This window comes from Pseudorca crassidens, chromosome 20, assembly GCF_039906515.1.
Source record: "Pseudorca crassidens isolate mPseCra1 chromosome 20, mPseCra1.hap1, whole genome shotgun sequence".
NCBI classification, from domain to species: Eukaryota; Metazoa; Chordata; class Mammalia; order Artiodactyla; family Delphinidae; genus Pseudorca; species Pseudorca crassidens.
In genome coordinates, this window is record NC_090315.1 from 35,242,592 (window position 1) to 35,267,947 (window position 25,356).

The 25,356-nt window shown below is 52.6% G+C and overlaps 1 protein-coding gene across 1 annotated transcript; it reads right to left on the reverse strand.

The window, feature by feature from the left end:
* Nucleotides 1-866: 866 nt before the first annotated feature.
* PLLP (plasmolipin) lies at nucleotides 867-22,496 on the reverse strand. Its single transcript, XM_067718877.1, has 4 exons — nucleotides 21,890-22,496; nucleotides 5,086-5,259; nucleotides 2,939-3,061; nucleotides 867-1,827 (listed from the first exon to the last, which is right to left on the reverse strand). The coding sequence occupies exons 1-4, from the start codon at nucleotides 22,022-22,024 to the stop codon at nucleotides 1,711-1,713; spliced, it is 549 nt and encodes a 182-aa protein (XP_067574978.1). The 5' UTR covers nucleotides 22,025-22,496; the 3' UTR covers nucleotides 867-1,710.
* Between the last annotated feature and the right edge of the window lie 2,860 nt (nucleotides 22,497-25,356).

A 25,356-nucleotide genomic window follows, 5' to 3' on the forward strand; every position in this document is an offset into this window, starting at 1 on the left:
AGACTTAGTCCTCCCCCCCCACCCTTCGCAATGGAGCAGCTCATCTGCAACTGTTTGAATCTAGTTACATTTTCATTGTTCCCAGTTTTTTAAGACAGGACCAAGGGGTGCCCAGAAATGCCTGTGGCTCATTATTCAGAGCATGTTGCGCTGTGGTGGGAAAATAAGTTCAGAAGGACTCCCCCTCTTTGCCGCTCTCCCCTCTCTCTACTGTCTGTAGCAGCTCCGCGCATCAGGCACTTGGATTATCTGATCTCTGAACTTCACAAACTGTCAAGGTAGGCGACATTATGGCAATCTTAAGTTCATCAAGATGACTAAATGATTTACTGTTCACAAACTGTCAAGGTAGGTGACATTATGGCAATCTTAAGTTCATCAAGATGACTAAATGATTTACTGTTAAACTGAGACCCTTTTCAGAATAAAAAGGGGTGCTATTAAATTTATGCCATGACAAGCGGCATAAACGGGGCTGTCCCAGCAAAGCAGGCAGGAAGTTGGTCATCCTACCTCAGGTCAAAGAAGTGGCTGGTGGTGCTGAGGGACTCCAGGACTGGAACTGCCTTTAAATAGGCATTTGGAACCTTTGTACGGTTGTCCCTTGGTATCCGTGGGGCACTGGTTCCAGGACCGCTGGGGATACCAAAACCCACAGATGCTTAAGGGACTTGAGCATCTGTGCTCAAGTCCCTTATGTAAAATGGCGAGTATTTTGAATACAGCTGACCCTGCATATCAACTGATTGGTTGAATCCTCAGATGTGAAACCCACGGATATGGAGGGCTGACTGTACTGACTTATGCTGCAGCTACCTGGAGTTTATAAGCATCTATAACCGTGATTCCCCAACATCTTTTCAAAATAAGTTCTTTCATCTTTATTTTTGTAAAAAAACAAAAACAACAAAGTCGCCACCAAGCACAGGACAACTCACTAGCAAGGCCTTGCTTTACCTCCCTCCCTCCCTCATGTCCCAGGTGCCTGATTAACAGTGTCAAGGAGGCAGTCGGCATTGATGTTAGCTTTTCCCAAAGGGAAAACTACAAACAAGGCTTGGGAAAGGGAGGGAAACCTGGATAAGCTTTTCATCATTGAGAAGTCACTTAAAACTGATTTGTTTAAAATAACTGGTATGTCTGAAATGTAGGAAAGGAAGACCATGCTGTCAGCATCATAACCCTCTTTCGACATGTTTCCCTACAAGTGACGTGCTAGCTTGGCGGAGGGTCAGGCCAGGATTATGTTTTAAGGAATCAGAACGGTTTCATGAATTTGCTCAGCTTCCCAGAACAAAAACAGAGATAAATAATTGCTGCTTGTTAGGCATATTCTATGGTGGGCTGCAAGTCTGGAGTCATTGTTAGTGTATTTAGTGCCAATGAGAAGGCTGGCTCCCAGCCTTGGACACCGAAGTCCTAAAGACAAAGCAGAGAGAGTCCTGTATCCCCCATCACCTTCTGCTGAATATGGAGGATGGAGAGGTCTTGGCTGTTGGCCTCTCTTCCAGCCCATGCGCCTGCCAGAGGAAGGATCCTGATTCCTTGGGAGTGTGGGGTGAGCCCAAGGAGTCTGATGAGCAGAGAAGAGCAAGTGTAGTCCCTTCCGGGCTGACTCCATGCAGGGCTCAGGCTTCGGGCTTGCGGGGCCACCTGCACAGGGACCAGGCTACAGCCTTCAGGCCCAGGGTGGCCCATGGCACCAATGGTTTAGGCATAGCCGCCAGCCATCTGACTGGTGGCTGCATTGCTGCCTACTCCTCGCCAGGCCTGGAAGCTGAAGAAAGCGCTCACTCCATAGGCAATCATCACTAAACACGAAAAGAACTGAAAGAGAAGACAGCAGAGGTGAGTCTGTCTGCAGCACGGCACACGGGGCTGGGGGCTATGACAGTGATACAAGCACCAGGAAGGTAGATGCAGACAGTGAAACCCGGGGCCCCTCAACCAGAATGAGCTGCTCTGGAGCCACACCACCTCCTCCTTAACCATACACCCATTTAACCACCGTGGGGGCTGATGGGTACCAGGTTCTGGGGTGCCAACTTTATATTCTAGTGGGGAACCATTAACCACACAAGCCAGGTGTGTCTTAGATTGAGGGCTAACTGGACAGTGTGCTAAGAGTCACCAAGGGGTAGGAGCTACTTTATAGACACATTTCAGGGATTTAGTTTTAAAAAGGCAATGTTCAGCTACCCTAGGAGTTTTTCTGGAATCAATTCATAGGTATCCCTACACTAGCACCTAAGGCCACGTTCAGAATTTCCATGTCTCTATCCTGGTGACTGAGTTCACAGATTTCAAAACCATCCTCACCAGAAAGAATGAGGAGACCCAAGTCCTGGTCTAACTCCCGCCCTACCCAGGACTCAGTTTAGTGGTGTCCCTTCACCTCTCTTAGCCTCAGTTTCCTGGTCTGTCGAAAGGACTGGCAGTCCCTGTCCCCCTCCCCACTGAGGGAGTGGAAGGACAGTGAGGAAGTGCCTGCAGGGGCTCGTGGGTGAGGCGTGCTCACTCATACTTCACTGGCTACCTGACGTGGAGCCCGAGTTTGAGCTGCATGGGAGAGCCTGAGGATCTCCCAGATGGTTTAAACCGAAAGGTTTTTGTGCGTGCCTTTCTCCAGGGGGGAGGATAGAGCGCTTTCAACAGATTCTCCAAGGGGACCTATGACCCTAAATCATTGCAGCACGACTGATTTACAGCAGCATTAACCCAAACTTCATTTGTGCCACCCAGGTATTTCCCAAGCATTCTGGTTCCTCGGGGTTTTGCTGTTAATTATGGAAAACTGAGCCCACTGAGAGGAGGGTAATTCAGCACGTGGCAGGTGCCTGGCCTGGGACCAGGGAGCAGTGAGAGTCCAGGGGCCCAGACCTTGCTTTGGCCCGTCTCCCCTGTAACTGCCGAGGGTGCCCCAGGGAACCATACTCACGGAGGCAGCTGCACGCTGGTTGTACTGCCGGGTGCCCTTCAGGGACGTCAGTTCAACCGAAGCAGAGCAGGTGATGAAGGCCGTGATGTAGAGAACAGTGGCGCCCACATTAAATATCATTAACTGGGGGTAGGTGGGGGAGAGAAGTCTTAAGACGTGAGACACTTCCGGTAACTGTGGAACCTCCTGGTCCCCACGAGCACATCCCTTTAGTAGCCAGAACAGGGGCTGGGGCTCAAGGATGGAGACACGTGGGTCTTTCCCTCTAAAAAGGCCTCAAGAGACAGCGGTCTACACAGGGTCAGCCTGGAGGCCATATGAGCAGGGAACGTAGACATACCGAAGGCCGAGAGATGGCGGGGGGGGGGGGGGGCGGCGGGCGGGTTGTGGAGGGGCTGCTAAAGTGACCTGGTCAGGACAGCAACAGTTCCACAAGGCAAAACCCATTCCTGATGGCAAGAGACCAAACCAAGCCTGTCTCTGAGTGCACCAGCTGAACCCGGGGCCTGCTTGTGTTGGCTCCCAGCCAGGCCCGGCCCTCCCTGTTGTCCGAGGACTTGGCTCTGAGGCTGACCCGAGCGGCGGGGGCGTGGGTGGTGGTGCCTCACGTCCCTCTCTGCCCTTAGTGGGACGAACCTATGTCTGCCTTTCGGCCACATCCTAGGCTCTAGGCCCCATGTCAAATGCCAGGGTGAGGACCCCTAAGCCAGGCTGGCAAGGAAGGGTCCTGGGCTGACAACCAGGCCCAGGTCCCATTCCCCCAGCGCTTGGCCCCCGGAGCCAGTTGACACTTAGCAGAGATCGCAAACTGGTGGCCCTCAGGCATGTTTGGCTCATCCCATAGATTTTTTAAAAATATTACGTTTTAAATTTGATTTCATACGAAAACTTTAAGATTGCATATAAAACTTTCAATCTTAAAATATCAAGATTTGGCACTTGCACTCCCACTAACAACAGAGCTGAGTAGAGGCGGCTTCCTATGGACAGATGGGTGCGGGTTCTCCAGAACCCCTCCTGACCTTTTTGACCCACGCCTCTTACCTGTGCCCGGAAGGGGGCTTGTAGCCCCTATCCCAGAAAAGCCCAATTTGGCAATCATAATTCAGCCTCCTCTAGGAGGGTGAGACACTGCCTTGCCATCATGGCCTGGGAAAGGAGCCTCCTTCCATCAGCAGCTGTGGCTGGGCCCCAGATCTGTGCTAAGAGACACCAAGGCCCCTCCATCTCCGGGGATGTCTTTCTTCAAGGCTCCTAGGACACGAGGCAGGGGCTGGACCCTAGCCAGGAAGTCAGGCCGCCCCCTCCTCATGCCAGGATCTTCCCTCCAAGCCCAGTGCCCGCCGCAAACACCACCTGGCTCCTGCCAGTGATGTCAAGATCTAACAAACACGGTCTGTCTTGAGGATGACTCACGTTTCCTCAGCTTCAAAAGTCATTGAATTGCAAACAATGCTGCCTAGTCCCAGCTTTGCTTGTCTTACAATCATGTGCCTCTCTTGCCTCTCTCTGCTCACTGAAAGCCTCAGACCCCAGCTGCAGGGGTTTTCCGGGTCAGAGAAAAAAGCCCTAGCAGCTTTCTCTGTGTCTGGCCAGGGTACTTCCTATGGACACTCACAGCTCTGTGTCCTAAGGAGACTGACCCGGGCAACCCGGGACACCATCCTCTGCCAGGCTGCAGGGGCCTCACCCTGCAGACAGCGGGGTGCGGGGGGTGAGATGGCACGTTGAGCCCTGCACACACCGGGCCCAGCCTCGGTGATTCCTGCCAGCTCAGCCCAACCTCCAGGCCCAGGGCTGCCAGTCAGAACACACAGATGCAAATCCCCACTGCCCCCCAAAAGGAAAAATACTTTCAAGATCCCAAATGGCCTCCAGTCTCTCCATTCAACAGCCCCTCACTTCTACTCCCTTCGTGGGAGAAAGTCAAGCCTAAGTCCTCCTGGATTCATGGCTCTCAGTGCTCAGAAAAACTGGACACCTGAACCACCAATCCTCCCTCCCCGACCCAGAGCTACAGGCCAGCGAGGACTTCAGCCAACCCCCACCTGCCACTTCTCATTTAGGGAAGGCTGCATTGTCACAGCTACACCCAGAGGCAGAGGGGTCACCCTGGACCCACCCCCAGGGTTCCTACCCAGACTCACCACCAGCGGCCAAGGCACCATGTATAGCTTCATGTGCAGCTGAAACAGGTAGAGGATGAAGAAGACGATTGTCACCAGCCAGAGGAAGACAGCGACAAACATCACCCAGCCATAGGCCGGGTACAGGTGGTACGAGGTGTCGGCAATCAGGGCCCACACCAGCAGCCCCAGCACCTGGAGGGAGCGAGACAGGGCCAGCGTCTCCCAGAGCCCCCAGCGCTCAGGCTGGAGGCCACAGACCAGAGGCTTCCAGGCCTTTGCCATGGGGCGCCCTCTGCAGGACACATTTCTCATTTGCCCAAGAAAAATTTATTTGGCTCCTACTGCATACCAATACATACCAAGCCCTTGCCTGGTAACGTACTCCTTTCAGATCTCAGCTGAAATGTTATGTGCTCCAGGGCACCTTCCCTGCTCCTCCAGTCTGGGTTCCAGAACTCTCTTCTGTGCTCACATGGCCCCCCAGGCACCCACCACCCAAGACTGTAATTCTATTTCCTTCCCCAGACTGGAAGCCACAGCAGCAGTGCCTTCCACCCTGCTGCCTCCAGGGTGAGACCCCTGCAGCCCCGGAGGGGTGGTGTCCCAAGCTTGCCCAGTTCCCCACGGGCAAGACAATGACTGTCCCATTCATAGATGCATCTCAGCACCCAGTACAGGACCCGAGCTTGGTCAGGAACTTAGTAAAAGCCTCTGAAAGAAAGATGAAGTCACCAGCACATCCCTGAAGGAGGGACACACAAGCACAGAGTCCCAGAGGTACGGTGACCTCTGCCTGATGCCCTACCAAGCCCCTTCCACCCCCAGCTTCTCCGACTCTCCTAATTGCGCCTCAATACAGGTGTTACCATCCCCACCTTACAGGTGAAACTGGGCCTCAGAAAAGCAAAAGGACCTATCACGCCATTCCTATGTGGCAGGGTGAGCCCCAACATCCCTGTAGTGTGTGTAGCGGCTGACAGCATGGCCTCCGGAGCCAACTGCCTGATTTAAAACGCACTCCCCTTACCAGCTGTGTGACACTGGGTAAGCTCACAACCACTCTGTGCTCTGGACACATCACCTGTCACATGAGTATAAAGAGCATACCTACCTCATAGGTTCAGGACCCATGGGGGTTTGTATACATAAACGAACAATTCCAGCTGGGGACGCTGTGCTGCAGGGAATTTTACACGGGTAGGTTGGCTGAACCCCTCATGGCCTCGTGGGGAACTTGGCAGGGTGGTACCTCACTTGTGGCCATCCTAGCCTCCCCCAAGCCTCTCCTGGCCCCTTCCCTGCTGGCTGAGACCCCACAGGCCAGCACGTCCTCCTTCACCACAAGGGCATTCTCCAGAATCCCTGGCCGGCAGCAGGCCTCGGGACTGGCCGCTGAGGGAGGGAGGATCAACTGGGGGGCTGTGGAAAAAGGCTGCTTTGCTGATGAAGACACAGAGAAAGCTGTCACTCTTCTTCCCATGGACAGTGTGTGACAGCAAGGCTCCCAGTGACCTTGCCACCGTCTCAAGGATGAGCCAGCCATCAGTTGGATCACAGGGAAGTGGCTCAGGAGCGAAACCCACCTCTGCTGCTGGTTTGGGGGATAGAAAGTCCCCCCGCCACAAGCTCCTAGACCAGACACGGGAGAGCTGTCACTCACCCCAGAGCAGCCAGAATGGGTGCCTGCCAGGCACCCCACCGAAGCACCCCTGCCAAGGACCAAAAGGGAAGTTTCTGTATCGATCCCCCTACACCTGTGGGGTCAGGGCAGGAATAAGCCTAGATGAGGCCGGGCGTCCAGCAGCCCCTGTGACGACTTTCCTTTCTCCCCACCACCTGGAAGTGAGAGGTGGAGCCCTGGGCTTAGGAGTCAGGAGCTGGGATTTCATCCTGCCTGGGCTATGGGACACCAGGCAAGTGCCTTCCCGCTCTGTGCGGCTCACCAGGGCAACTCGAGTCCGCCTGCTAGAACGCAGGCCCCCGAGGAATCCTTCTTTGGTCATCGCTGTGTCTCCAGTGCCCGGCAGTGCCTGGCGCATAGACCTGCTCGATAAACACATGCTCAAGAGGTAACTGGCCTCTGTTTCCTTATCCAGGAAACAGAGGTCAGACCCCTGCCCCCGACAGGTGCTGTGTGTCACAAGAGGACGCAGGGGTGAATCGGTCAATGTGCTCCCAGCCCTGCCTCCCTCCACCCAGGGGTGGGAGTGGGAGACTCGGGAAAGCGCCCACTCCCCCCTCTCTCCAGATTTTTGCACCTGCTCCTCCTCCCATTCCGGGGTGGGGGGGTGAGACCCCAGGGACGCCCACCCCACACTGCACCCTGCCAGTCTCCCCTGCCCTACCTCTAGCCTCTAGTGCTCTCCTCTAGCCACCACCAACAGGCTGGGTGGCCCATGGGGCCCAGTTTGCAGGCGAGGAAGGTGGGACAGGTAACAGGGCCTTGAGGGCAGTCACACCGCTGGGGGCACAGCCCTGACCCATGAGGACCCAGAGTGCGGGTGTCTCAGCACAGCCCCCCAACCACCCAACCTTAGGACACCCTGCCTGAAACAGACACATCGGCAGGCAAGAGCCCCCAGGGCTGGGGGAGGGTCACTGTTACAAAGGAGGACAGACACTCCCAAAGCAGGACGCAGGACCCTCCCAGGGGAGGACTGAGCGTGTCAGGGGCAGACAATTATCTCCTCACTTAAAGCAGGGTCCTTACAGGCCTCCATGCCATCGTGTTGCCTGGTTCCAACTATCTGAAAGGAAGTTAGAAAATGCGGTGAACTGAAAAATCAAGAAAGGATCGATCTGGGTTTACACTAATGTACACTTATCAATTGTTGGTGTATTACTCATGGGCTTGGTCACAGTAACCACATAATGCCCTCCAGCTGTGTGCCAGGCCTCAGGTAAGCACCTTCCCTTTTATTTCACTGACTTCCCCAAACCCTCTCATTAGTCAGTATTATGTATTATCCCCACTTTCCAAACAGGAGCTCAGAGGAAAATGAGTCATCTACGGCCACCCGTGGGGAAAGGGCAGGGCAGGAGTGAACCCAGATCTGTCGTTCTCTGGACCCTGGGCTACTGAGAGTTACTTAGTGATGTATAAAAAATGAGGACACTTCGCTGGCTCCCAGGGGGGGAGGCCCCGCAGGCATCCAGCTCTCTGGTCTCTGCCTCGCCCTCCTGCCCAGCCCTGATTTCCGGATCAGCAAGCGCAGCCTGAGAGACAAAGCTGCTGCATAAGCAGTGGGAATTTCTGGTTCCTTCTGGCCTTGCTGCCCAGGGAGCCGCCTTGGTTTCTGCCCTCCCCCACCTCAACCAGACAGACTGGTTTTTCCCGTCCCCTCACCCCAGCCCCAAGAATCTACAGGAAGTGCCCCAGCCCAGGACAGGGCACCCCTACATGTGTTGACCCTCTGCTGGCCGGGGTGGCCCTGCATGGGGAGCTGGGCCCAGGCCTCATCTCCAGAAGCTGCAGGAACTGCTGGACCCCTCCCTCCTGCTGTGGACCCACAGTCTAGCTGGAAGAGGCCAGAGGACTTGTCTTATAGTCCAGTACAGAACAGTAAACCCCACTGTGCAGGGGGAGGGCAGTAGGGTGACGAGGGTGGAGAGCAAGGCAGGAGGCCCCAACTCTGCCACCTGCACACAGGGCTTCACCCAGGCCCTCGTGCAATTCTGACACCCTCTCTGACCACAGGCCTTGCCGTGTGCATCCCTCTGAGTTCACTCATTCAACAAATATCTGTTGAGCACCTACCACTGTGTGTGTGAGCCAAAACATGAAAAGCCCTGCTCTCCTGGCGGGGGACAGCGGGGCGGGTAGCAGCTAAAAACCCAATACATGAGGGAAACGCAGGATATGTGCTGTGGGGGAAAATCCAGCTGAGAAGGAAAATAAGGCCAAGAAAGATCTCACTAGGACATGTGAGCATGCGAGAGGTGAAGGGAGGGAGCCATGTGACGAAGAACAGAACTCTGTGCCTTTACCTCCGGGGGTCCCTGTCTCTTGCCTATGTGTTCATCTGTCCCCATGTTTCTCCATGGGGGTCTACACATATATCTGTGTGTCTTACTCTTAAAGACAGACACACACACATACACATACACAGAACCAAACCTCATCCCCTTGGTCCTTCCAAACTCTCTGAGGCCCCAGCAACACCTCCTCAGGCATGCACTGCAGATAAACAAAGAGAAAGGTCTGGAAATCTTGAAGGAAAAAAACAAACAAACCCTGTCTTCCTGAAAACCTAAAGATTTCTGATTAGGGGTTTTCTCTTTAAATGATGGCTGTCAAAAAGGTCACATTCAAGAAATATAAGGAAAAAAAGGTCTCATTCACACATGCCCCAGGACCTTTGCACCTCCAAACAAAAATTTCTCAACGACTGGATAACAGAGATATTTTTGTTAAAAGCACCTGCAGGGCCAGAGAGGAGAGGAATTAGTCACAAATGCCTGACCAAGAGGCATTCCTCAGTTAGGGTGGGCCCCAATCCAGGGACTGGAGTTCTTATAAGAGGGAAACTGGACAAAGAGACACAGAGGGAGAACACCATGTGAAGATGGAGGCAGAGATTAGAGTGACGTGTCTCCAAGCCAAGGAACACAAAGGATTGCTGGCAACCACCAGAAGCTAGGAGAGAGGCATGGAACAGACTCTCCTTCAGTGCCTCCAGAAGGAACCAACCTTGCCAGCACCTTGATTTTGAACTTCTAATACTGTGAGACAATAAATTCTTGTTTTATTTTTAGCCACACCACGTGGCATGTGGGAGCTTACATGGGATCAAACCCATGCCCCCCTGCAGTGGAAGCATGGAGTCTTTAACCACTGGACCGCCAAGGAAGTCCCTCTGTTTTTTGGTGGGGTTTTTTTGTGTGTTTTTTTTTTTGTGGTACGTGGGCCTCTCACTGTTGTGGCCTCTCCCGTTGCAAAGCACAGGCTCACGGGCCCAGCCGCTTCGCAGCATGTGGGATCTTCCCGGACCGGGGCACGAACCCGTGTCCCCTGCATCGGCAGGCGGACTCTCAACCACTGCGCCACCAGGGAAGCCCCTTGTTATGTTTTTTAGGCGACCTAGTTTGTGGCATTTTGTTATGGCAGCTGTAGGAAACGAATACATCTTTCTTAGCTACTCTTTGAGTCTACGAATGGCTGTTATGATCTGATTTAACTGGGAGGTGTTGGCATTAACTCTAATGGAAAGGTGGTCTATTAACTCCCTGGGTTCAAGCTCTGGCCCTGCCAACTTACTAGCTGTGTGACCTCGGGCAAGTTGCTGAACCACTCTGTGCCTCAGTGTCCTTATATTCAAAATGTGCCTACCTCACAGGGTAGATGTAAATGAAGTAATATATGTAAGGTACTTAGACCGATGCCCAACATAGGCTTAACACCCTCCGTGCTCTAATGTTATCACTCTGAGAGGTTAGAACGTGGGTTTCCCGATCCATTCTCTGTGGCTGGTTTCCTGCAGTAGTAATAGTGTGTGCAGTTCCTAGGGGTGTGAGGCCTTGGAAAAATAATGCATCTAATAAGCACCAGGCACAGTTCCTGGCAGATAAGGGTCCTCAGCCAGTGGGGCCCCGCCCACCTTCCAGATAAGGCAGCTGGGCTTATCCAAAGAAAGGGAGGTGCGCAGGTGGTAGGGAGCAGAACCCAGTCCAGCCACCCCCCAGGACACCTCCTGCAGCTACACTCCCTCCACTCCTCACAGGCTAAAGGTCCCTGGGCAGAACACTTCACCCCTTTAGACCTCAGTCTTCCCCCCTGTACAATGGGAGCAGGGAGGTCTGCTCAGTGTTCTCCAAGGATCCCCTAAGTCTGAGGCCTGACACTCCTCAACACAGGGCTCCTCCAGGGGGGCCCACAGCCTTCCCTCCCTTGTACTTACTGGAGGGACTCCACCAATCCCATGAGCACTTGGCTAACTCCTCTCCCGCCCAAAGATGGTCACGCCAACTCTCCTTTTAATCCTCTCCACCTCCTGGGCTGAGTTAGACCCTTGTAGATTTGGCGTGTGGTCTTAGAAGAGGCACCTAACCTTTCTGGTTTGTTTCTTCATCTGACACGTGAGGCGGTTGGACAAGTACACCTCTCCTGGTCACCTCATAGGTGTGTCATGCAAGTAAAATACTGTAAAGGAAAAAGTGAAAAGTTGTAGAAGTTGTGAGTGGCTAGGAGGGCTGTTTGACAGCTTAGAGGGAGTAAACCCCACACCGCAGCGTCCACGCGGGGGACAAAACCTCAGTGCCTGGAGGCTGACATTAGGGTTTTAAACTCAGCAGCCGTCAAGGCACACAGGTCACAGAAGTGACTAAGGTGGGCAGGGGAGGTCTGTGGAGCCGAGAGCAGCCTGCCAGAGCTTAGTTCCCCAGCCAGGGATTGAACACGTGCCCCCCTGTACTGGAAGCTCAGAGTCTTAACCACTGGACCACCAGGGCAGTCCCAAGAACTTCTGATTTTCCAGGAGACGTTAGAAATCCGAATTTCTACGTGAAATCTTCAGCTTTTTAAACATTGGCGATGAAACCAAATGTTTTAGAAACAATCTGAGGGCAGGGTCCATCCAAGAGCCCCCAGGACTCCCTTCTCCCCACTGCACCATCCAGAAAACTGAGGTCCAGGGGACCACGTGAACCCTTCCCGGGGTTCCCCCTCACAGGGACACATCTGGGCAGCTGAGGACACTCAGAACTTGGCCTGACCAGGCCCATACTCCACCCCCGCCCTGGCCCTTCTCCCTACAGTGAAAGGGACTTTATGGGGACAAAAAGCCACCCATTGTGTCCCAGGAGACAAAGGCGCAGGGGACAGAGGCTCCGGGTGCCTGCGTGGCCACAACAACTCCACACACCACCTCCTTCCTCCCTGTGCAGAGGGGCTGGGCTCTAGGGAAAGGCTCCTTGGAATTCCCGCTCTGTACACTACGAGCTTTCGAGAATCCTAGGCCATCACACCCCAGCTCTACAGGAGGTGCGAGGGCATTCAGAACCCAGCCCGAGCCAAGTGACCCGGTCCGGGGTGGTATTTAACTCGGCCAAGCCTCCCTTTTGTTACCTGAAAAGCAGGCACGTGAGTTACCAAATCGAGTCATTGAACAAATTCTCCCGAGGGCCCGCTCTCTGCCAGGCACTGTTATAGGCCCCGGAAGTGCAGCAGGGAGCCAGGCAACCAGGGTCCCCACCCACAAGCACCCCGCTCCCAGCCTGGGCTGCCATGGAGGAGGAGGATGGGAACACTGGCTCAGGGCCTGGTTCACCTCCAGGGCTTTCCAAATGCAGCCTTTATCACACTGCTTGTTATTCCTGAGTCCCTGAGTCTCAGAGCTAGAGACGAAAGAGACTTCTGGCCCCATGGCCCCGGTGCCCCCAGAGCCCCTCATGAGGACCTCCGGCCCCTGTGTGCAGCCTGCACGTCAAGGAGCCCACTGCCACCACTCTGCCTTTGGGGTCTCTCTCAGGGTTCCAGAAAAATCTTCCCAACATGAAGCTCAAGCTGCCTCCTGCCTACCCCCTTGCTGGTTCCCACTCTGCACTCTGGGGCCAGAGACTAAGCAGGTCCCCTCGACAGAGACGCATCCCCAAGGCATCCGCGAGGCCTTCCCCGGCTCCCAGAGCCAGCAGCAACGCACCCCCTGGGTGAGGTTCCAGAAATTAAGACCTGCTCACCTTCCTCCCTTGGGGGTCTCCTGGTCCTCCCCAGAAAGTCAACCGGTGCCTCCCCAGCACTAAGACCCTTACGGCGACACAGAGCTTTCCCAGGAAGGCCTTAGTCCCCTTGAAAGCCCAGGTCAAGTCCAAATCCAGCCCCCGTCAGCGCTTCACTCCCAGGAAGCCCAACTCTCTCAAGTAGCACTTGGCCCATTTCACAGATGAGGAAAGCAAAGCTCTCGGAAGAGATGGACGTGGCCCAAGGTCATGCACTGTAAGGGTGGGGACAGTTCTGTGACCCAGTAGATAGAGACGCCCAGAAGAGGACAGAACTCCAAATTCCAGGAGGTAGGGACACTCCCTGGAGACTAATTTGTTTGCAGGGAGCATCACTGCCCTGGAGGCGGGAGCAGAGAAGGGGCAGGGGCAGTCCTTGAACCCTAGGTGGAGAGGGATGACAGAATCTTATGTTCTCAGCACCCCAGGCAGGTCCCCGTCCGGCCGTTGGCCCTCCAGAGAGAGCTGGCTGCGGGGAGCGTATGAACTTCATTAGCCCCATGAGGCCTGGCCTCTCTACCTGCTGAGGAACAGGGCTGGGGGGAGGGGCACCTAAAGTGAGGGTCTTCCTTATTCCCTGGACTTCCTTCCTCAGACACTAGCTCTAGTCCTGACTCTGTCACTAATGTTTGGGGTGACACTGAGCAAGCCCCACCCCATCTAAACTTCGAGGACAGACAAGTGACCCCATCTGGCTAATCTCATACAGGCTGGCAGATCATCTGGTATCTGACCTCTCCGCTCCTACCTGAATGAAACTCAAACATCCCAGAACAGCCCCAGGTCTGTTCCCTAGCAGCTGGGCCCTGCCTGACCTTCAGCCCCGGCCTTCCTGCTCTCACGTCTCCGTGAGACCCTGTGGTACCACCCTGTCCTCCCACCCCTTGGGCAAACAGGAGGGGCCAACTCAGCCCAACAGCAAAGGACCAGTTTATATCCAGGGCTGGGCTCACTGGACTGCCAAGGAAAACAGGCTCTCCCCCAACACTCAGGTTCCAAATCGCCACAGGGACCAGGGCAGGACCCCCTGCAGCTCCCTCAGACCATCTAAGAGCAGGAAATCAGGGCATAATCCTCACTGAGTTCCACCACAAACAACTCACCAGCTGAAAAGGAGCAACCAACACCTGGCCCTGATACTCCAACAGAAACTGAGAGCATCCACCACACGTGGACAGCTCCGCAGCCCTCACCTCTTTCCACTTACAGATGGTTAAGAAAAGGTCACCCAGCCAGTAACGCTGAACTCAAAGCCATTGCTTGCTGCTCTGTGATCCTGGGAAAGTGCCTTCCCCTCTTTGGGCCTGAGGGAGACTTCGAGTGCCATTTTCATAGCTTTTGCTGCGCCCATAAATGACCTGTCCTATTGTTTTACCCACTATTTTCATTTATTTGAAAGATTTTTTTGATAAGTTATTCTATTTTTAAAATGCATGATATATATGACATGATAGGTAACAAAATGGTGCTTTTAGCATGTCTCCCTCTTCCCCTGATACTCAATTTCTTCCCTGGGGGCAACCAAGAGTGATTTCTCAAGTGTCTTGCCGAAGACTACCTAGGCATGCATGCACACACATACACTTCAGATAGGCGAGTGTGTATATTTATATAGCCTGTGTGTATTTCTTCCAGACAAACAACAGTATTCTACACACACGGGTTTTCACTTTGCATTTTTTTTTTTTTTTTTTTTTTGCGATACGCGGGCCTCTCACCAATGTGGCCTCCCCTGTTGCAGAGCACAGGCTCCGGACGCGCAGGCCCAGCGTCCATGGCTCACGGGCCCAGCCGCTCCGCGGCATGTGGGATCTTCCCGGACTGGGGCACGAACCCACGTCCCCTGCATCGGCAGGCGGACTCTCAACCACTGCGCCACCAGAGAAGCCCTTCACCTTGCATTTTGCACTTAACCATACAGCCTGGAGACTGTCCATCATTACACACATACAGAGCTGCCTTATTGTTTTCGTTGAGGGGTAAGAAGTTATCTTTTTACTAACTGTATCGTATGCCACTGCATAAATGTATCATAATTTATTTAACTAGTCCTCATTGATGAATGTGGATTTATCACACAAATAAGAATTTTAAGAAGAAACTTTTAAATCACTAAAAAGTAGAAAACCTGCATTATCTACCACAATAGAAGCTAACTATAAAATTAAATACAACAAAAATGAACAACATTAATACATCCCAGATAGATACAGTTGTCTTCCCAGGATCCAGAGCTCCAGATTTAAATTTAAAAAGTGTTGGAAAGGCACTAAAGACACTTTAGGACCCAGATGAGGCTGTCTCCTCCAGCAATCTTCCAGGACTGTGATTGACTGTGGATGATACAACAGGACTGTGATTGACTGTGGATGATACAACACTTTCCAAGCCCTACATGGGAGACTTTCTTTATTACCTCGAAGTGGGAAAGTCCTAACTCTGACAGTTTCCAGAAGCCAGAAAGAAAAAAGGGAAAGGAAAGAAAACAAGAAATTCGGCCACATAAAAATAAGTCTTTCTGAGCAAAAACAAAACAAGACAAACAAGCAAACAAAAAACACCATAAAAAAACAAACAAAAAAATACCCTGAGCAAAGTCAAAAAACAAACTAGGGAAAAAATATTTGCAAATCATCTAGCACTCCTAGCAATTGACAGGGCAAAGACCAACAACTTAATAGAATGTGGAAAGAAGCAAACATACAAGGAAATGCAAATGGCTCTTAAACATATTTTTAAAAGTGAGGTTCTTAGGCTTCCCTGGTGGCGCAGTGGTTGAGAGTCCGCCTGCCGATGCAGAGGACATGGGTTCGTGCCCCGGTCCAGGAAGATCCCACATGCCGTGGAGCGGCTGGGCCCGTGAGCCATGGCCGCTGAGCCTGCAAGTCCGGAGCCTGTGCTCCACAACGGGAGAGGCCACAACAGTGAGAGGCCCGCGTACCGCAAAAAAAAAAAAAAAAAAAAAAAAAAGTGAGGTTCTTTAACCTAACTCATAAGAGAAATGCAAAACAATGCTACCCTGACCTGCCATTTCGCCTGTCAGATGGGAGCTGTAGGGAACAGGCACTCTACGAGAAGGCTCACTGAGGGGCACAAATGTGACCCCTATGGAGGGCATCTGACAATCTCTAACAAAATCACTAACACACATAACCTGAGCCAGCGGTCCCCCTTCCAGAAATGTACCATACAGATGCGCCCAGTGGCTTGGGCAAGATCATTCACCGTGACAGTGTGGAACAGCAAGAGTGGAAACCCAAGTGTCTGTCAACAAAGGGACGGGCCACACAACTCACACCACAGCTGCGGGATGGGCTGCTACAGAAGCCACAAGAGAAGCGATCACGCTTCAGGTACTGAGACGAAAGGACCTCCATGACACGCTTTTAAGTGAAAAAGGAAAAGTGCAGAAGGATGTGTATAGCCTACAGCCCTGGAGTAAAGTGGGGAGAGGTGGGGACCTATAGCCACATTTGCAGATCTCCTTAAAGAAAGCCTAAAATGCTACACAGGAAACGGAGAAGAATGGGCATGGGGGAGGTCAACTCTAACCAAAGGGGACAGAGATTTTTCACTGTGTTCTTTCCCACTCTGTCTTATTCTAGACTGTTGTAAATACATTACCTATTAAAGAAATTAAGGAAATAAAAGATTAAAAAGAGAAAGATACGTGTAGCTCTATGTGCAATGATACAGAACATCCCTAGGTGTATTGCCAAGGGGGTAAAAGCATGGCGGGGCACAGGCAGAGTGCGCCTACCTGTGTTTTGATAGGGGTCATGTGTAGAAATACCTGCACTGACTCACCCTGGAATGCCACACCCATGATGCCTCGGGCAAGGGCGGGGGATGGGGATGGGAGGAGTGTCCCGACTGGGATGAGAGATTACATTTTCATTGATAACGCTTTGGACTGCTGGAACATTTTTGCCGTAGGTCTGTATAATTTTTTCAAGGAATAAAAACAGGCCCATCAATAGAGAAATGGCTAAATGAGCTCGGGCCCTACCGTGACATCCTGGGATAGCCCGAAACAGGAAGGAGGCAGACAGCTCTGCATAACATGAAGAGATGCAGGTGCCTTGGGTGTGAGAAAAGCAACCGAACAAAGGATACAGAATAAAACCATCAATGTTTTTTAAAATGCACAGGAAAAAGAACTAGAAACACCCCAACACAGCAGTTCCCTTGGGGAGAGGGGTAGGGGATCCAAGAATAACTTTAGCCTTACCTGTAATAGGTTTTTGCTTTTTAAGGATAATGTGTCCATATATTGTTACATAATTATAAATTGATTCCAAACACTCGACACTCTCCTAGCCACAAAGTGGGGCGGGTAGGCGGAGCTAACAATACAGGCATTGTTTTGCTGGGTACAGTGGAGTAGGAAGGAAGGTGGGTAGCATGCAGGGCGGGGAATGCTGCCCTAAGGAGGCTGAACCCATGAAACTCAGTGCTATGGAAAACCCTGTGAGTCCCCAACACTGTGATCCCAATATGGCCAACCTCTGCTCACACCTCGCAGATCCCAACAACCCTGTCTAGCCAACCTGAAGGGCTGACTTTCAGCCTCTGCCCTGCCTCCAACCTGAAAAGGGGCTGCCATGCCTTGTGGGGCTGGAGAGAGTCAGGAATACCACAAGGAAAAACTTTCTCACACTCCCAGGTGCACAAGGATGGAGCAGGTAGCCTTTAGAGGGACTGAGCTCCCTGTCCCTGGAAGAATGCAAGCTCATGTTGAGGACACACCGAGGGGCCTTTGGGAGCAAGTATAAGAGGCCTAGGATTCTATGACCCTGTGAATCCTAACTGCCCTTCGTTCTAACATATACAGCGCTAAGCCCTTTGCAGGCATCAGCTTCCACATTCCTCACAATCCCACCATCACCATTTCACAGACAAGGAAACTGAGGCTCAGGGATATTAGGGAACTTGCCCAAGATGACAGAGCCAGGATTTGAACCCAAGGCTCTCTGCTTCCACCAATCCTCTCACCAGCACCCACGGATCACTGTGATCAAGTGGCAGGTGAGGCTTCTGATCTGCTTATTCATCTGCCAACTGGGAATCATGTGACCACCCCCAATCCCAGGAGATAGGGCAAGAGGGAAGGATAAAAGGTGCCAAACACAACTGCCCTACCGACACAGGCCATTCATATGGTTTCTATGTCCTGAGCCTCAAGGATGCCTTCTGACTGCTGGGCCTTTATACGAGGTATTCCAAGGTTCATCTGCTCTGCACCTCCTTACTACCCCTTCCACATAACTAAACCCTTCAGGGCCCACTTCCATTAGGAAGCCTTCCCTAGTGGCCCTGGCCCCTGATGAGTTCCCCTTCCTGAATTTCCTCTCCTTCCCGTCCAAAGCACCCTACCTCCCACATGTGATGAATTGGGAGATTGGGATTGACATATATACACTAATATGTATAAAATAGATAACTAATAAGAACCTGCTGTATTAAAAAAAAAAAAAGCTTCCAGGTTTTTAATGACCAAGAGCTGTCTCTAGATCAAACTTGCCTGCTTCCATTTTTAGATGCTATCTGCATAAATTCATGTTTCCCTTTTTGCCTAGGCTGCTAGGAAACTCAACAAAGAATTGACAGCCTTAAACTTGCGACAGATTCAGGATCCCCTTTTAGCTCTCTTTAAGTCAATCCCTACCCAACCCACACATACACCACCAACTTTTAAAAATATATTACGTTAACTCTTCCATCATATGTGACTTGATATCATATTCCATCTCATGTTCTTTCTGGAGCTAGATGGGGTTGGGGGAGCGATAAATCAGTGAACACTGAGGTTGGTTCTTCAGGACACATTTAATACTAAAATAAACAAAGAACACATCTTCTCAAGAAGCTGGGGCCTTTCTTCCTTCCCTTCCCACCGCCCTCCTCCCACATCTGGAACTCTTCACCAGATCCTGGGAAACAAAAGGGTCTGATGGAGAATTAGCTTTCACCTTCTCGTGTACTGCCTCCTCCAGGCAGCCTTCCCTGATCCCTCCACAGGTAGCTCATCCTTTGAGCTCACAGACAAAGAGCTTCTGGACAGCAGGCCCTGAGCCTGGGGTCTCCATCACTCCCACAACAGCACCACATCCAGTGCCCAGTAGGAGCCCAGAAGAGTGTGGTAATAGAGCACGGGTCAGAAAAGTCAGGCCACTCAGGGCTTAGATCCCAGCTCTATCACTCTGTGAGCTCTTGGGCAGAGAACTGACCCCTAAGCCTCAGTTTCCTCACCTGAAAAGTGGAGAATAAGAGAATATGAAGCTCTTGCCAGAAGGCCTGGAGCTTAGTTTGCACCTGAGTGATGGGAGCTATGATGGCTTCCCAGAAGACGGGGTGCCTGTTGAGTGGAACCCTCCTTGTCTCAGACCCAGTGGAACTGTCCGTTGCCAGAGAAACAGTTCAGGAAGCAGCTTCTCCCACAAGCCAATTGGTGAAGGCACTAAAAGGTGCAGGTCTTCAGAACTCTGAAGGGAGACCCTTGTCCCCCTTTCCCCGGGCCCCAAAAGCACTGCAGGGAGGGCAGAAGGAGGCCATCCCACTCACACTCAGTCCCTGGGAGTCTAAGTGCCAAGCTCCACCACAGCTCTCCAGGCCAGTCCTGCATTCCATGGACAGCTCAGTGTCTACATTTGCACGATGGGACCCAGATGCTCAGCCCACGGGGACCCCCAAATCAGAGACACAAGCCTCTGCCACAGGAAGCTACCCCAGTCCTTGCAGGCACAGCAGGACCTTCCTCTAGTTCCCCTTATTCCAAGTTTCATTGTTCAAATGCAAAAGGGGCTGATGCTCAGGTCCTGTCTACCGGGAGCTAACCCTGGGGACCCACCAGGCAGCCTCATCCTGCTCAGCCCAGCAGGGACCCCTCTGCTGTTCCACACCCCCTAAGGCTGTGAACAGAACATGGTCACCACTTCTCGCAAGGTATTCAAGCCTTCCGCTTCCGGCCACCCAGAAACAAGTGCTTCAGCTCCAGTGTAGGGGAGCAAAACTTGCCACCCCAAAATTCATCTCTTGGCATAATAATTTTAAGCTGCTGATCTAAGAAACAGCAGACATGGGAAAAACTGAAAACCAAGGTTTCTTACCCTTTTGTAAGAAACATTTACATGTGTAAGGGAAATCTCCATCTGTAAGGGTGTCTCCCTCACGGTACCAAGAGGTGGACCAAATCTCTAGAAACGTATCATTGGAAAAAGTAACGACTTAAATCTGAATCACAATTGTTTACTGTGCTTTTCCTGCTCACCTCCCATAACTCGCTCCCCATCCTCAACATCCTCTTGTGTCTTTAGCTGAAGATGGTGTTTAAGGGGAGGGATTTGGCCATTTGGGGAGTTTCTCAGTTTTTCTGGGTCTTTCCCATGTGTACATGTGATTAAACTTTGATTTTCTCCTGTTAATCTCTCTCATGTCAATTTAACTCTTAGACCAGCCGGAAGAACTAGACAGGTAGAGGAAAATTTCTTCCTCCCCTACACTGGCTAAACCAACCTGCTGGCTACTCTCCCCACTTCCCTTCCACTTCCCCAGCCCCAAGGCTTGCCCCGCACAGTGGCCCGCCCTTTGAACACCCTTTCCCTACCTCGGCCTCAGATTTCAGTGAAGTCCCTGCTCAAAAGTCACCTGTCCTCCATGAGCCTCCCTGGACTCAGAATTGATCATCCCTCTCCTCTGCCCTTTCCCACCCCTGGGACTGGGACTCCCTTCCTGCTTGGCTGCTGTACCCTTCACAACCACCCGGGAGCCTAGCGCTCAGCAGCACTCCGGACAGGCTTTTCCTACCTGCAGATTTAAATCAGGCCCCAGTCGGGACCTCTCCCCCGCCCCGCCCCGCCCCTCCCCTTCACAAAGAATCTGCCAGACTGCTCAGAGAGAAGTTAAAAATGTAGATTTCTGGGCTGTAGTGACTGAGATTCCAATTCCACATTTTTCCCGGGGGTGGGGACCAAGATCTACATTTTAAACCTCCGAGAGAGTCTGAGGCTGAGGTGGGGGAGGGGCCCCACAGGAAGAGATTTGAGGAATTCTGAAAGAGACATCTGGCCCAGGGGGAAGAATGCTCACCTGCGGTAAGGAGGGAGGTTTGGTCTCGGAAACTGCCTTCGGTCCTAAACCTGGCAGCCTAGCTAGGACCCAGCAGTGGGACAGCAGGAGGTGCCCTAATGCAAAATGGATCTTGGCCCACCTCCAATTCCCCCCATGTCCTCTGAAAACGCACCAAGCCCCTCCCACAGGGCAGCCCCCAGCTTCCCGACTCGCACCAGAGGGTACCATGGGGAGAAAGCTAACACCTTCAAGCCTGAAATTGCTGTGTGGGGGGAGGGGTGTTCCCATCGATCGGCCTCGGCTGGGGTCTACAAAGGGTATTGGATATAGAGGTGTCCTGCCTCTGGCTTCCCACAAATCCCTCCCCCAGCGCTGGGCGCGGTATCTCGGCCCCAAGGGGCCCGTCAAACCGGCCGGAAACCGGCAGGTTACCCAGTGGAAGCCAGAAGGGCCGGGCTCCCGCGCGGGAGCCCATAGGGCCCTGCCGAAGGGTCTGTGCTGGACCGGATGTGCCCGCTCGGTTAGACGAGGAGTGCTCTGGGGTGCAGCCACGGGGAGCCGCTGGGAGCTTGGCAGAGGGTCAGATGAGAGTGAACTTTGCCTCAGGCTGGTGCTGGAGGGCTGGGGGCTTAGTCCTGGCAGAGGGAGAGCCAGAGACGGGGAAACAGAGAGAGAGAGAGTGGCGCGCAGTGATTGTGGCTTTTGTGAGAGCTTCTGTGGGTGAGCTCTTGGTGACCACTTGGGAGGGAGTGATGGGGCGCTGAGGTGGGCACTCTGACATTGGTGCACCTTGTGTGTGCTCGAAGAGACGGCAACTAGGACGTCTCGGGGTGAGAGGGTTCCAGGGTGATCTCGGGGGCGTCCGTCCTAGAGGCGCCCCCGAGGAAGGCACGGCGCATCGGGGCGCATGTGAACCTGAGTTGGGGGTGTGCGAGAAGCAAGCAAAAAGGGCAGCTCTAGAGCCCCCGACCCCTCCTGGCCCCCCGGGACACCCCGCCACCCCCCGGCCCCGGACCCCAGGCCCCAAGCGCGCGCTCACCAACTGCAGCAGCATCAGCGCCCCGAGGCTGGAGCGCACGAAGCCCAGGTCTGGGCGCAGCGCCGAAACCGCGGCGCCGCCTCCCTGCGCCGGGCTGCTGGTCCGCGTGCTCACTTTAGACGGGAATTCAGCCATGGCGGCTCCGCTCGCCTCCACAGGTTGCTCCCGCCGCCGTCGCCGCCCCTCCCCGCGGCGGGTGCCGGCTTCTGCGCGGCTCCTCCGAGGAGACTCGCGCTCGCGATTCGGCTCCCGGGGCTACGTGCGGCGTCTGGGCGAGCAGTCCGGAGCCGCCAGGTGCGGCCGGAATCCCGGCCCCGCCCTCTCCACGAAACCCTCCCCTTTAACCCTTCGCACACCGCCCGCCGGTCCATCCCGGAGCCACATCAAGTCGCCATCTCTTTGACGCGGAAACTGAGGCCGTGGTCAATGAGATGGCCCCACCAGAACCAGCCTAGATAGCCTCCAGTTTCTCTCCCCGGGAAAGCCGCCTGCTGACAATATCCCCCGCATTCGCGGCAGCTTTGACCGCTCCTTCGCTCCCTCCTCACCCTTAGCTTCCGAGCCTCGGGATAAACTGGCGGCCGCTAGCAGAGCGGGCAACTACCGGCTCCCTGCCGAATGCCTCTCTGGCGCTGTGTGCCCTTGGACGAGCCTTTGCCCCTCTCTGAAGTCTCCCCGTAAAGCGGGATCGTCATCCCTGTGCAGAGACTCCCAAGGAGTCCCGGGTGACCGAGCATCCTGGAGGGGAGGGTCTGGATAAATTGTGGGTGTGCGTGGAAGGGGGAGGCCCTTTTATGACTCAGTTGATGTGGTTTTCTCTTCTGAACTGATTGAGCAGTAACTTAGAAGATCGCTGAGCCTCAGTTTCCTCGTCTGCAATAATAGGGATATAAATGGACCTCACTCCACAGAGCCGCTGTGCAAAATAAATGAAATACTGCACGGAAAGCTCCTGCCACGCCAGGGGTGGGGGATGGCGGTGAAGGTGTCAGAAGGTGGGAGATGATGTTGGACTTACGGTTTCGTTGCTCCACTTGCACCCTGAAACACACACACATCCCTCAGGCCATATCGACCTGCACAGATAATTGATTCATTTATTCATCAACCAATGATTGCTGAGACCTTACTATATGTCAGACCCTACCCCAGGCCATGTGAATACAGCAAGCAAAAAACCACTCAAGGCCTTCTTGGATCCCGCTTTCTACTGGGGGTAACACGCAATAAACTGGAGAGAAAAAATAAGTTCAGGTAGTGACAAATCCTGTAACTAAAATAAAACAGGGAATTCCCTGGCGGTCCAGTGGTTAGGACTCACCGCTTTCACTGCTGGGGGCGGGTTCGATCCTTGGTCTTTGAAATAAGATGCCACGTGGTGTGGCCAAAACATAAAACAATAAATAAATAAAACAGAGGAGTGTGACAGAGATGACCAGGAGGCAACTTTTAGACAGAGTGGTCAAAGATGACCTCTCAGATAAGGTGCCCTTTGATATTTACTCAGCTGGAGGTTCAACGCCCACTCCCCACCCCCAATGCACCTGAGACCCTCTTCTCCACCCCACACATCCAGCAGATACTCAGGGAATGAGGAGTGCTTCTTGGCAGCTGCCAAATCATTACCCAGAGCCCAGCCTCTCTGCAGACTGTGTGAGCCCAAGTGCAGAGCAAGGCTGTTGGGTAAACCCTTAATTTTACAGTGTCACGGAAAACAGTAAGATCATTGTTTCTGAGGCAGATTCTAAAACAGTAGGATGTTTTGGTTTGGGTTTGGATTTTGTGTTTTTGGTTAATCCCACTTTCATTCCTTTCAAATGGCAGCGAGCAAGACTCAATCACTGTATTGTTTTTTCCTTCGACCTTTTCTTCCAAACCAACTTCACTCGTCCCCAGTCAGAAAAAGTGGGAAGGAACCTGTCCCCAGGCTGGAACCTGATGCCCACCCAGAGCTCCCACTGTCACCCTGGGCTCTTGGGATGGGGGGGGAGCCAGCTGGGGATGAGGAGGAGAGGGTCTGTCCGTTCCCAGAGCTAGTCCCCCCTCCTCGGGTCTGTGCAGGCCATCTCCACACAGATCACCTGCAGCACCTGTCCTGTCTCACCTCTCCTTAATTCTACGAAGGCTCCCTACTCTGGCCAAGCCCCTGCTGTGTACTGGGCCTGCTGTCCCTTGGGGTGGGGATGGAGCATGCTGGTGAGGCTGTGGGGTTCTGGCACTGAGCAGATGTTTAGTGTGCACCTTGGGTGCGCCAGGCACTGGGGACAGCCCTGAGAGCCGTCCAAGCAGAGACCCTACCCTCAAGGAATCTGATGGGGGAGACCGCCTCTAGATATACAAATGCACAGATAAATAGATAATTACAGATTGTGATGATATTACTACAAGAAAAAGCAAGATGCCATGGGAAAGAATAATTGAGATTTGGGGGTGTCGTTTAGATAGCTGGGTCAGGGAAAGTGTAAACATTTAAGCAGAGACTTGAAGGATGCCTAAGAATCAGACAGGAAAAGAGCATTCCAGGCTGAGAAAACTACCATACATGCAAAGGCCCTGAGGCAGGAAAGACTTTGGAGTATTTGAGGAGGGACGTAAAGTTATTCACTACCATACAATATATGGAAATATAGAGACTTGCTTTGTTTGTAACTTTTAAACATTTTTACAAAAAAATGGGATTATACTGTATACATTGAAACTTGATTTTTTCACTTAACATATCTTGGAAATTTCTCCATGACAGCACCTGAAGACTGACCTAATTCTTTTTATATGTCGTATAATATTTCATGGAAGGGCTATTACATTATCCCTTCCCTTATTGGTAAAAAGGTAAGTGGTTTCCAACAGTTCCTCATTACAAGTAATATTGAAACAGGAGGAAAGGGGCAGGACACAAGCTTTAAAAGAATGACATAGCCATTGAGGATATGACAAAAACTGGTTAGAACTGATTAGTCCCAAGATGGCGGAAGATTTGATTTCCAGTAGACCCTGACCCTCATTATACACTCATTATAATCATTAGCATATGCTAAATGACACACCCACAGGAGCCAGAACAATTCCGAGGCTAACCATAAAAGGCCAATAAGTGGGAGGTGGCCCAAATCCTGGAAATCCCCGCCCCTTCTCCAAAATAGTTGGAATAATCCTCCCACCTGTTGGCCTATGAAATTACACAGCCCATGAAAACTAACCACTCCATATTTTGGAGCTGCTCTTGCCTTTTGAGACAGACCGCATTCTGTCTATGGAATATGTATCTCTCTAAATAAATACACTTCTTACCTATCACTTTACCTCTCCCTGAATTCCTTCTGCGCTGAGACATAAAGAACCTGAGCTTCGTTAAGTCCTGAAACCAGGTGTGTGATCTCAAAAGACAGTAGGTTCAAGTCCCAGCCCATGGGTTCAAGTCCTAATCTGAGTTTTGGCTGGGTTCGAATCCCATCTGAGTTATGAGG